The sequence below is a fragment of the Charadrius vociferus genome, unplaced genomic scaffold, assembly GCF_000708025.1.
Source record: "Charadrius vociferus isolate BGI_N301 unplaced genomic scaffold, ASM70802v2 scaffold87, whole genome shotgun sequence".
Classification (NCBI taxonomy): Eukaryota; Metazoa; Chordata; class Aves; order Charadriiformes; family Charadriidae; genus Charadrius; species Charadrius vociferus.
Window position 1 is genome coordinate 1333210 of NW_009649314.1, and position 13886 is coordinate 1347095.

Consider the following 13886-nt stretch of genomic DNA (forward strand, 5'->3'; position numbering starts at 1 on the left):
AGATCTGAGCTATCTTGCTTACATTACATTATTAAAAAAGTAAATCACTGGCAGTTTTATGTAGACATGCAATAGTGTCTATAACTATGTGTGTATGAATGTTTGCATCCATCTAAGTAAAATGAAATGTAAAACTTGGATGCAATCTTTTATTATATCCAAGTAATAAGCTGGTATTGGGGTGGTGTGGGTAATAAAGCACAAACATGCATGAAGTACACCCTCGGCAAATAAATTAGGGTATTCTGTAGAATCAAAATAATGGTTTCTCTTCCGGGGTGTGTATTAGATGACAATTAGTGTGAAGGAAGTAATTAAAAAGAAGGAACTCAACAGAGACTAAGAGTGGGAGGAGGGGGAATGGTGTGAAGAAACAGACCAGAAGAAAGGGAAATGTGTCACTGTAATAAAAGCATTCATAGAAAGTTACTTTGAACATGAAATGGGGACTATGTGAGCAGTCCTTTATGGTGTGGGGTGGTTGGGGTTTTTTTTCATTCTTTTGTTTGGGAAATATTCTCCAGTAATTTCATCTTTTAAAGACATTAAAATTAGCAGAAATCACAAAAATATCAGAAGTTGTTTGCGCACGTATGAGCGAATCTCTTGTAAGATATAGACCAGGGGCAACATATGTTTAGATGTGTTCTCTGTAGGATACTCATCTTGTCCAATTGAGATCTCTACAGTGTAACTTTCTATACCTGAACTACTTATCTAAACTTCTGTGACAGTGAATAGAAAAATTTTCCCTGTGCTATTCGTCTCAACTTGAAATATTCATTAAAATGTGTCATACAATCTTTCTGAAAGTGGGTTTGGTTGTTTTTTTTTTTTTTCACTTTCGGTTGGCTTTAAAGGAAGTCTAGAGAAGGAACTCAGGTGTAAAAATTGATAATGTAGATGTCCAAGGTAATCAAGGTGAGACAAATCCTGCTCTTTGAACGTTCAGGGGAAGTAGATGCCTGATAACAAAGTGTAGTTAATCTACCAGAAAAAAACATGACAAGATGCAAACAAATTGTTGATGTTCACAGATGTGTAGCTGGGATGTAGACCTATTTCTCTCGTGTTAGGTCTAAACAGTGAGTTATCTTCTTTCTTCTTTTCTTTTCTAGAATGATTACAAGAAATTGTCTATGCAATGCAAAGATTTTGTAGTGGGACTCCTTGATTTGTGCAGAAATACAGAAGAAGTGGAAGCTATTTTGAATGGTGATGTAGAGATGAGCCATAATAATGGAGAACGTGGTCGCCCCAGCCTTAGCCGCTTAAAACTCGCCATTAAATATGAAGTTAAAAAAGTAAGCAATTATGTTGGTCAAACAGATGTGTCATGACAGTGGTATTAAATTGTGCTATTATTAAATGTTTATGTTTTTGGAGCCTATGAACCTTTGAACCCTTCTGCACAATGTATTTTACAAACAGAAGAATCTTTGCCCCACATAGCTTGCAATATAAACAAGAAGCAGATATTCAGGGTGGATGCTCGTCACAGTGAGTATGAGAGCAAATGGCACTAAAAAGTGTGTAGCTATATGCAGAATGAGTAGTATTTACTTGGTTTTAGTTTTAATCTATTTTTAAAAAAAGGATGGAAGAAATTTGCACTACTTCTGCAGCCTGGAAAAATAAAAGATTTAATAAAAACCAGAGGATAGCACAGCAGTCCTGTGCACTGCTTGATAGCAAATAGTGATACACGTTTTTATCAAGCTGTTGTGTCTTACTCAGAAAGGTGAGAAAACTTAGTGAAATTGTGTGTCTCACAGAAAACACATATTTGTCTGTATAAAGGATCAGAGACACAACCTAGGAGTAATAGTACCGTGGTCCTCACTTCTGAAGAACAGCAGACGCCAGGCAGTGTCACATACAGGAGTTATCGTCCCTTCTTTGGCTTACTTTCATGTCCACTGCCAATTTAATACACTGGTCTGCAGCTGAGAAGTACTCTGTGAAACCAGCTGAGTTAGGTGCTGCACCAAGACCCGTGAATTACCCAGAAAACTTCGCTTGGATAATATAGGTTGTAAAGTTCTCGGTAATGCGTGTGTGAACCAGGATGAAATTATTTGTGTAATGAAGTTTGTACGGCCGAAGATCAAGAAGATACAGCTCAGGAGTATGCTTTGAAAGCGGGTTACCCTAACATTGAGCTATCTCCTGACTGAGCAGAAAGACCTTTGATAAAACTTTTCCTATGTAATGAAATGCATTAGATCACCACTGTGAAAATAAACAATATCTTATTTTAACAAAATTAAAATAGATAGGGAATTGGGACTATTAAAAATCCAGTATGGACTGAATATACAGATCTAATTTATCAGGGGAGAGTTGCAGATTTTTTACAAAAATTGAATTCACATCTCTGGGGAACACCTAAAAGATTTATATGTGTCGTGGTTTAACCCCAGCTGGCAACCAGGAGCTGCTCGCTCACTCCCCCCACAGCAGGACGGGGAAGAGAATCAGAAGAGTAAAAGTGAGCAAAAACTTGTGGGTTGAGATAAAGACAGTTTAATAAGTAAAGCAGAATCCACATGGGTAAGCAAAGCAAAACAAGGAATTAATTCACTACTCCCCATGGGCAGGCGGGTGTTCAGCCATCTCCAGGAAAGCAGGGCTCCATCACATGTAACAGTTACTTGGGAAGACAAATGCTATAACTCCAAACATCGCCCCCTTCCTCCTTCTTCTCCCAGCTTTGTACGCTGAGCATGACATTATATGGTATGAAATAACCCTTTGGTCAGTTGGGGTCAGCTGTCCCGGCTGTGGCTCCTCCCAGCTTTTTGTGCACTCCCAGTCTGCTCACTGGCAGGGCGGTGTGGGGAGCAGAAAAGGTATTGACTGCTGAGCAAGAACCAAAAACATTAGCGCGCTATCAACAGTATTCCCATTCCAAACCCAAAACATAGCACTATACCAGGTACTAGTAAGAAAGTCAGCTCCATCCCAGCTGAAACCATGACAATATGGGAGGAGTGTTTATGTGTTCATGAAGGGAAGAAAAGAATAAAACCGTTTTGACTGAAGGCTACCTACCAGCATATGAACACAAACCTGCAAAACACTTGGCAAGCTACGCTTTAGTAAAGAGAACTGAAACAACTTTTGTAGAGAAGGTATCACATTGACCCTGTCCCTCGTAGCATTTGAGTCTTAATCCTTGAATGTGAACTTTCTTTCAACGCTTTCTCTTGCCCGAATAAAGACCTTTCTTGCTCCTTCAGCCAGTCATCCTTTAAATATAGAGAACTATTCTAGAAAAAACACTAGGTTCAGTTAATTTTTCAATTGTATTTCCAGGCCTAGACTTAAAAATTTATGGTACACAAGAATCCACTGTTTATTAATACCTACCTTTGTAGGAAGCTTCTTATGCTTTCCAGAGGTTTTGACAGAAAAGAGGGCTATAGGTGAAACTTCTCAGTTTTGCCGAGTTTGTCCAAAAGATTCCAGAACCAAGTTATAAATATTCCTTAGCTGATTTCCTGCAAAAGTGACAGCTGTTTTCTTGTACCAGCTGAAAAAAAATGGTGTTTTCCATGTTAGCATGTGAAAGTAGGGCATGTTCTTTCTTTCATATCTAAAGACTACATAGCATCCTTGGCAGAACAGAAAGACCTAAAGTTTAGGAATTTCTGAAGTGGTAACATGACAATTATAGATGTCAGAAACAAGCAGAGTTTGCCCAGGTAAAGTTTATGTTTAATTACCCTTAGATGGAAATTAATAGTTTGTGATGGAACGCAATGCCAATAAAATAAGTTTTTTAAATTAAAGGATTTATTGTTGCTGATAACAACATACCTGCATGCTGGGAGATTATGCTCATCAAAAAAACCTTTTTTTATACCCTTGTTTATGCTCCTTTGAATATAAGCTGAGTTTTTGCTATTCCAACATTCTTAATGCGCTTCATATAGGTGTTATTTTAATAAAAGATACTCTGATAGCAATATTATTTTTGTGCTCCTTTTCTTTGTTACAGTTTGTAGCACATCCAAACTGCCAGCAACAACTTCTCTCGATCTGGTATGAGAATTTGTCAGGTTTACGGCAGCAGACCATGGCAGTGAAGTTTCTGGTTGTTCTTGCTGTTGCAGTAGGACTGCCTTTCCTTTCAATGGCTTACTGGATTGCTCCTTGCAGTAAGGTCAGTCTGTGAAATCTTGTAATGGCCTTTTATTAACTCCTGTATCATCTGTATGTAGATTCATGCCTGGCAAAGATGAAGTATCAGTATAAATTACTGACATGCTTAAATAATACTTCAGAAACGTGTTATTTTAAAGCTGAGTTAGAATGGAATGGCTGCAAGATTGCCTGTTCTGACAATTGTAATTAAGACAGGTAAATGTATTGTATTGATTGCAATGTACATTAAATTAAATTACAATGGATGAGCAAGAGTTGCCTTGTAGAAATTGTATTTTAGAAACAATGAGTCAAACTATTCATCATTTAGTTGTTGCCTTAGTAGGCAGATGCAGAGGATCCTCATTTCCCATTGATTCAGAGCTAGACTAAGTTCAAGCCATGGGTTGATTCTGATTACTTCAAAGGCAATTTTGGTTTTGATGATTAAAAATTAATAGATGAAAGTTGCTGAAACATGAATGCCAGAAATTAAATCAATCATCAGTTTTCTAGAAGTCAAAGTGAACTCTATTGGCTTGTCAAGACAGTGCTAATACTCATTACATTTCATGGGGGTTTTAAAGCAGTCACACAGCCTCCCCTGCATCCATTTATAATGCACTGTCTGGATTTGGGTGCTACCACTGTATCTCTTTTGGATGACATATAGTGTGGAAAGCCTTTCCACTGAACATGGGTTACAGTATCTAACCTCTCTGTGTTGTTCTCAACTTTGTCTTGAATCTCTGTTTTAGTTGGTCACTATCCATTTTAAATGAACACAGATGGAAAATCCCCCTTGAGAGTGTGCTAGAGGGAACAAATGGGATCCTGTAAGGATTATTCAACAGATTACAGTATAACATCCATGATTTTAGCAGGTTGAATCCTGTGCACATACAATGATTCCAGGGGAAGAGGAAGGTTGAAAGAGAGGACTGAGGTCTTTGTAGATTTTTTTTTATATTGTTCTCTGAGAGGAGAAAGGTGGGACTATTTTGTTTTGCCCTATTTTTCATTTCTTTCATTCTGGACAATAAAAATCAGTTATATCATTTTGACTTTTCTGTATAGTGACTAGGATTTTTATGAATACTTTTGTCTTAAAACACGCCTTGAGATTCAACATACTTCAGTAATTGGTTTTCAGCTATAGCCGTGACATATCTATTTGTCATTTTCCTTTTTCAATGATTTATTGGATCTTAAAGTAATTTTGAACCATTGTACATTCTGAAAAAGCTATTTCAGAGTAGCTTTTTAAAGTCAAGGTTCGAAGGACAACATCCTTTAAGGTTTCACTTCCTCTGTCACTATGTCACTATTTAATCGTCTCAACGTATGATTTATATGTTGAATGCTTTTTGCTTCATTATATTCTGCAAAACTGAAACCTAATCCACGTTTTTCACCAGTTGCCATTTCTTACCTTGTGCTTCACTCATACTTCAAAATTTGATTCTTCTGTCTTTTGAAGACAAAAACGCTCACTGTTAAATTTCAGGATAGGATGGCTCCAATACAGAACATGATCTGAACCAACAGAGTCCATTCTGTGTATGAATTGATGGAATTTTATAAATCTCTTTTCCTCCTGTGGAGATAAAGTACTCATTCTTTTTCCAGGTTTGGCATGATAGGGCACAGTGACAGAAGAGCAAGAAAATACTCAGAGTATTTGTGGTGAAAATAACAGCTTGCGGTGCAGTTATTATGACACATTTCTTTATATTCTCTTGCCACAGCTCTGAGAAAGGCAAAAATGTCTTTATGACATTTGCAACATCTCAGTCAGTTACCAGTATAGCTGACCAGTTTCCTCTTCAGGAAAAAGTTAATTTGATCTTGGACCAGAGATACTGAATTGAGAGTTTCAGATCTGGAAGAAATTCCATAGAAATATGTGGACAAAGTCCTATGGATTTGGCAGGAATTCACCAGTTTCAGATGCTGAAAGGAATTAGATTGCCTCTTACTTGAGTTTCAGCCAGCAATCTGCATAGAGGCTCTTCAAAGTTTTGTGAACTGTTTGCTCTGCATTTCCAATTGGTAATTCAGTGTTAAATACTGACATAATTAACCAAAAACTTCTAGAATGCTATTTTATTACATGACAGAAGCTCAACATGACCTGGCAATGTGCACTCGCAGCCCAGGAGGACAAATGTATCTGGGGCGGCATCAAAAGAACCATGGCCAGCAGGTCGAGGGAGGTGATTCTACCCCTCTACTGTGCTCTGGTGAGACCTCACTTGGAGTACTGCATCCAGCTCTGGAGCCCTCAGCACAGGAAAGATATGGACCTGTTGAAGTGGGTCCAGAGGAGGACCAGAAAAATCATCAGAGGGTGGGAGCACCTCTCCTGTGAAGACAGGCTGAGAGAGTTGGGTTGGGGAGATCTTAGAACAGCCTTTCAGTATCTGAAGGGCACCTATAAGAAAGCTGGAGAGGGACTTTTTACAAGGGCATGTAGTGATAGGATGAAGGGTTGTAGCTTCAAACTGGAAGAGGGGAGATTTAGAATAAATATTAGGAAGAAATTTTTCACTATGAGGGTGGTGAGATACTGGAATGAATTGCCCAGAGAAGTTGTGGAGGCCTCATCTGTGGAAGTGTTCAAGGCCAGGATGGATGGGGCTTTGAGCAACATGGTCTAGTGGGAGGCATCCCTGCCCATGGCAGGCGGGTTGAAACTAGATGATCTTGAAGGTCCCTTCCAATTCTAACCATTCTATGTTTCTATTTTTTTACATATATATAGTAAAATTTCCCTGGAAGCAGGGACTGACTACGATTGATCTGATTACACAAATGCTGAAAGTCATTATGACATTTCCGTATAACTGTGATCCAATAAAATCTTGAAATGACACTTTTAAAATTCCAGATCTCTTTATGCAGTAGATATAGACCAGGTCATGTTGAGCTTCTCAGCAACCAACACCCCCAAGTCCTTCTCCTCAGGGCTGCTCTCAGTCCATTCTCTACACAGCTTGTATTTGTGCTTGGGATTGACCTGACTTTTCTGCAGACTTTTCTATCTCTTTTAAAACTTTAATACTCAAACAACTTTTCTGTCTCTTTTGAATGGGTGGGAGAGGGGGCGCTAGTAGGTCAGTTGTTTACATTTTCTATCTTTTGATCAAGGGATATATTAACATTACCTCCTTCAGTATTTTTTCTTATTTTCTGGCTATGTCTCTTTCTGCCATCTGTCTCCTAACCCATCTTTGTTTGTGAACACAAGAATAATGCATTTAAAAGGACACTGTCAAGGTACTTTATTAAGCTCTGCTTTATTGTCTGTCATTTATGACCGTTCCTTCCTAGCTTGAAATAAAATCTTTCCCATGATGATTACCTGTTCTCTGTAGTTCATGCAAAATAAGTGGTTGTTGAAGTTCATCTCATGAGGCTGACAGAATATTTTGTTTACTAAAAGAGAAATTAATTTTATTGAATGAGAAACATTAATGAATGGCATGTATTTGCAAAATAATATAAAGGAGGAAGAAGATCAAATTTTGTGCCTGCTAACCTTGACAGTGTGTTCCTTTAACAATATCTTCTTTTTATATTTGTCTAGTTTTCTTAATGTTAACTGTCTTTGAGACCTTACCATCACATCCTCAGCTGCATCCTCTTATTCTATGTTTGTGTAAAAGCTGACTGTAAGGACAGCAAAATTCTGACTTTGATAATTGAAACAAGCGTAGCAAAAATACCAATACAAATAACTTCTCTTCCTGCTTTCCCCTCCCTTTCCAGACCCCAGATTGTTATGTGTTTCAGCTGAGATCCATGACACTTGCTTTCAGATATTTCCAAGGAATTTTTGTCAGATACAGATACTTCATCTAAAATAAAAAATGTTTTTTCTGCAGCTGCCGACGAAGTGAACAAGCTAAGACTTTTACTATTAATACAGGCACTCTCAAAAATAAAGTAAATAATTGCTAAAAGCTCAGCCTTGTGTGAGTTAGTATGGAACTTTTAGGTTTTCTCAGTCTTGTACTAAACCATTTTAAAGTTGTTCTTAATCATGACAAAATTGAGGACATTTCCATTAAAGGAGTCAAGAAAGAACTTGAGACACTACAGAACTCTAAACATAACCTTTTGAGGCATCGTGACTTTATTTTAGAAAGAAAATAAGTTGGGAAAACTGCACAACTGTTGAGTATCACATCAGTCAGGAAACAGAATTCTTTAGTCATAATTCACTCCTGGTGATCAATTAATGCTTTTAGTAAGTGTCAAAATTTCGTTTTCTTTGTTGCCTCATAAAGATGACTAGCATGTACGAAATTCAACAACTATAATAAATTTTTCTCTTGATTACCTATAATAGACATATATGCCCCAAAATAATTACAGAATTATTTCAAAACCCTGAGTTAAAAAATACATATATGGTGAAACTGATAGATTATCCCTCTGAAAATAGCAAATAAGTAGAAACTTTTAAAGGTGACTGTCAGTGTGGTGTCATAGTATTAAACTTTTTCCAAATATTTGTTCCTGTGTGTTATATATTTCTCTGTTACTGTTCTTTTTATATATTTTCATTTGGAAAAAGGCAATGCAATGTCCTTGTGTTTCATATCCTCTGTTGCAGCTGGGGAGGATAATGCGTGGACCATTTATGAAATTTGTAGCCCATGCAGCCTCTTTCACCATTTTTCTTGGTCTACTTGTCATGAATGCAGCTGACAGATTTGATGGCACCAAACTCCGACCTAATGAAACAACAGGCAATGTAAAACAGCTATTTAGGATGAAAACATCCTGTTTCTCATGGATGGAGATGCTCATTATTTCATGGGTAGTAGGTAAAGATTAATTTTCACTTAAATTTGTCTTGCTATGATTTCAGTGAAGCTGGGCAGAATTTAATCTTTTGTTATTAATGTTATGTGAAATTGCAACAAAGGGAGTTTATTCAGCTGACTGCATTCCCACATTGGCCTCATGTTACTTATTGGATGTCAGCAGGATTCGCATGTTCCTGGTGAATCACAAACATTCTGGTTAAGGACTTAGGTGAAATCTGCATCATCTGAATATGAATAAATTCAATTTTATGAACATCAAAGGAAAATGCCTACTAGTTTTCTGGGTTGGTTTTGAGTCAGGCTGTGTTAACTCCTAAGGGGAAGAATTTCATCATTGTGGGCCAAGTTTTTTTGTGTCCAATTGTCTTTTTTCAGCTAAGATTCTCTTATTTTGCAAGTATGCCTGCAGAATTAATAGGGTATAGCTGGACGTATTCTTGTCAAAAGAAGAAGATAGACCCCTGAATATTCAGTGGCAGATTTTTCCATCTCAACATAGGGATGAAGTGAACACTATAAATAGTACTCTGAGCTGACCCATTCAATTCGGTGATGCAGCACTATTCAGCATCAGAACTTGAACACAGATCCTCAAAAATATTTTAGCTGTCTGATTCTTATTTGCAAGTCTAATGGCATTTATTCCAATGGGGGTTAGATGCCCAAATATTTTAAGGATCTGGGTTCTGGTTGTTAGTTACTCAGTAATATGGGAGAGTTAAATTCAAGCTAAGTAAAATCTGTTTCCATTCAAGAGTTTATGCATTTAAAATATTTTTGGTTTATGAGCTCTCTGGGATTGAAGTTGGAGCCATTTGTACACCAAATGATTCTTATAGCTTTGAAAGACATTGAGAATCTTAATTTATTTCATCATAAAGCTGTTTATAAATTAATATAATTGTGTATTATAGGAATAACATGACATATAGATTTCCAAATATTCTGTAAATATCAATGTTTTCATCTAATAATACAGGAGTAAGTAATAATTTCACAATTTAAAGTTATAGTTTGCTATTTTAATCTATTTTTATTTATTTTAGTGTCATGCATAAGACGGTTTATGAAAAAATGATTCAGTGCACACAGATGTACCATTGAATTTCACTACTATAATTAGCGTCATATTTGTCATCTGAAAATCATGAAAAGTTCCTTCAGACAATTTGATAAGTGCAAAAAATAGTGACATTATACCAATTCAGTTTTTTATTAACTCTTCTTAGATTCCTAGAAATGTAGTTCACGATTACATAATTTTTCTCTTGAAAAGGGAAAGGATTCACTCAGTAAAAAGGTGGCATAAACCAATACTGTACTTCTATATTTTATTATTAAGGGAAAATAACTAGGAATCAGATACTATTGAAGAAGCATTGGGTCTGATTCTTATTTTCATGCTTATTTGTCACATATATTTGCAATTTCAGTAAAAGTGATTGTACCCAGGGTAATCTGCAAATAAGAAAATGCGAGTTCTGCTATTAGTTCTACCACTGCTATATGATCACGCTAGAGCATTTCTGCTCTTTCCGTCTCTTCCTGTGTCTATAACAGATGGTCACATCCCATTCTTCTCTTTGAAAGCTTTTGTAGTTGTACAGGAAAAAGCAGTATGAAAGATTTTTATTATTACTCACATGAGAAAGAAGTACTGGAATGTATATGAATTGGCAGGTTCAAGAATTTTAGTTTGTGTTCGAACTCCCACTGACCGAAATTGTTGTAAGTTTGACTGCAACCAAGAGCATATCCTATACATAATAAAACATCAAATAAAACAAATATGAAGATAAAAGAACACACTGTTTTCTCTGTTCTGTCTTCTACAGGCATGATATGGTCTGAATGTAAAGAAATTTGGTCTCAAGGTCCAAAGGAATACCTTTTTGAATTATGGAATATGCTTGATTTTGGTATGTTAGCAATTTTTGCAGCATCATTCATAGCAAGGTTTATGGCATTTTGGCATGCGTCCAGAGCCCAGAACTTTGTTGATGCAAATATGAAAGATCTGACAAGTCCAACACTGGAGCCCAACATAAAATACTACACCTTGGGTGAGTTGATTGTACATGATTAAGATTTACTTCTTGGGCCAAGATGAACTGATTTTCTGTTAATATGTCTCCAATACTTCAGTTCCACAATGTACTACTTAAGAAATTTCCACCCCTTCTTTTTCTCATCCCTACTCATTGATCATAGCTCCTTTGGCTATGCTCATACATCTCTTTTGGGACTGAAATGATCTGAGACGAAAATAACCCCACTGTCACCCCACCCCTTTTCAAGGTTATTTTGATCCAGGTCATTTCATCTGTTCAGTTACACAGTTCCATCCTGCAAACACTTGTGTTGGCGCAACTGTGAACGTGATACACTGTAATGCAGGGGCAGAACTAAGCAATGAGATGCAGGAACTTCTTAAACCTGCTTTACCAACGTAACCAGTATATCTTTTATATATTCTTTGCTCAGAGACTCTGTTATATTATTTTAATATTTCTTAATCCACTTTCTTTACCAGGAGGGAGATAAAAATGTTAATAAACTTGCTTGGTGTATATGAGAAGTGACTAGAAGCTTTTTTGCTCAAATGAGAAAAAATTAAGCTCTGTTTACTTGTGTTCACTCTCAACACCACCACGTCTCTCTTCCCTTTATTAGATATTTTTCTCTAGATACCGAATTACATCAGTTTCTATCTCTGTTCTATGCCTCAAATACTATTTCTGGTAAGGTTCCATTTCTTCATTATCCAGGCTGTAGAAAAAGTAGAGCAATTAATATATATATTCTGAAACCCATTAAATTGTAGTCTCATAAATTTTACTTGAAAGTTACAAATTTCACATAAGCTATAAAAGCAGCTAGTTAGGTATTCAGTTCTCAGTAACACCCACTTGAAGAATTTGCAAACAGGGACTGTTGATGTTCACAGTTTCTGGCTATGACAAACACAAGTCTTGTTTGTGCTGTATAATACTGTATCATCTAGCAAGGCAAATACAGTTGCCATCAATCAAGAGTTGTGACTTTCTTATGCACTTAAGCAGGGTTGAGCCACGTACGCTGAAGTCTGCTCAGAGAACATCTATGTATGGTAGTGCTCACATGGATAATAGTAGTGGTGAATATTTAATGCCACAGGTTTTATCACAGGCTAGCAAACATGCCTTGGTGGACACCAGGTTGAATGTGAGCCAGTATTGTCCCTTGCAGTAAAGAAGCCAAATGGTATCCTGGGCTGCATTAGGCAAAGCATTGCCAGCAGGTTGAGGGAGATGATCCTTCCCTCCTTCCTTCTACTCAGCACTGGTGAGGCCACACCTGGACGACTGTGTCCATTTCTGGGTTTCCCAGCACAAGACAGGCAGGAACAGCACAGCTTTATAATCAACTAGATCAAATTTATAATCAATTAGATCAATTTATTGATCTAATCAATAAAGTCAGCGGAGCTGTGAAATAGTTTTGGCGCTACCTGGCTCAAGTCAGTTGGCCAAACATAAGTGATTAGTGCCACTTGAACTGCTAAGGTGCTGCTCCAAAAAAACCTCCTACAGATCTGTACAAATATCTTGGATACCCTGGACATCTCAAATGGCAATGGATGACTTTGTTCAGGTGTCTGAATCAAGCCCCAAGCGCTCACTAGGCTGCACTGACTATACTTCCCAGTTGGATAGCTATCTGCAGACATCTTAATTTCATACTGAATCCCACTCCTGGTTTCTTCTAATTAAAAAATACACTTCTGATGAAGGTGTAAAGAGAAGAGAGTAAAAAATAAGTAAAAAACTAAAATGCTTCCACAGCCCTAGCATAGTAGATGGAATAATATCCCACTTCTGTTTCAGTTTTAAACAAGTATGTTCTTTCCTTTCACTTTTATTTCTAGCAGCATCTTCACATAAGACATTTGCTGAGCACTGTGAAGTAGTGGGCAACCAGTACTGCCAGCATTTGAGTAGTGACACTTGGAAGTATTCCCAGCTCCCAGTGAGGAAGTCAGTTTTCTGTGTGTCTTTAAGTTCAAAAGGGTAAAAATTAGCTGCGTCTTACTTTTAGGCAACAAAGTCTTTTTTTCCTCTGAGTAAAAATTGCTGAAAATTCATTATGCAATGTAAAATAAAGAGAAAAAAAAACCCTAAACCCATGAAGGCTGCATCTTATCTGTTCCAAATTTGCATAGCACCATTGCATTCAATTCCAGTTTACACTGACTGGTTCATTGTTACTCACCAAAAGAGAGTACCTCAGTGAACAACCTAAGGTGGACTTTGAAATACTGACCAAAATTCTCATCTTTTGTTTCTAGCCAGAATAAACTGGGATCCATCTGATCCTCAGATCATATCTGAAGGCCTGTATGCAATTGCAGTAGTATTAAGTTTCTCCAGAATAGCCTACATCTTACCAGCTAATGAAAGCTTTGGACCGCTGCAGATATCACTTGGCAGAACTGTGAAAGACATCTTCAAGTTCATGGTGATATTTATTATGGTGTTTGTGGCTTTCATGATAGGCATGTTTAATCTCTATTCCTACTATCTGGGGGCAAAACAAAATGAAGCATTCACAACGTAAGTAAAGCTAATTAAACTGTAATGATTGTGGGCTATTTTTACGGAAAGTTGGTTGTTTGCATTGTATGTATTAAGTTTACTAGTTGTTTTATAAGGTTTACATCTCTTAAAAATTTCATCTTGGATTAAGTAATGAGGTTCTCTCCTGTTCTGGTGCTTAAAGGATGTATTTGAAATCAGAGGATAAGCTCTCGATCCCAACAATGCTATGACAAATCAGGAAAGACAGGCTGGGAAGGTAAGCTGTAGTTGCCCTTTACTTGAGAGAGCAGCAGGGATGCCTGTACCTCTTCCTCGGGATAGA

General features: G+C 37.1%; 1 protein-coding gene across 1 annotated transcript in view; it reads left to right on the forward strand.

Moving 5' to 3' along the window:
• TRPC6 (transient receptor potential cation channel, subfamily C, member 6) overlaps nt 1-13886 on the forward strand; it is a 38329-nt gene that overhangs the window by 6994 nt on the left and 17449 nt on the right. The window contains exons 2-6 of the mRNA XM_009889409.1: nt 1119-1304; nt 4004-4168; nt 8771-8984; nt 10823-11050; nt 13315-13579. Coding sequence (XP_009887711.1) covers nt 1119-1304; nt 4004-4168; nt 8771-8984; nt 10823-11050; nt 13315-13579 — 1058 coding nt within the window. The remainder of the gene's footprint in view (nt 1-1118; nt 1305-4003; nt 4169-8770; nt 8985-10822; nt 11051-13314; nt 13580-13886) is intronic.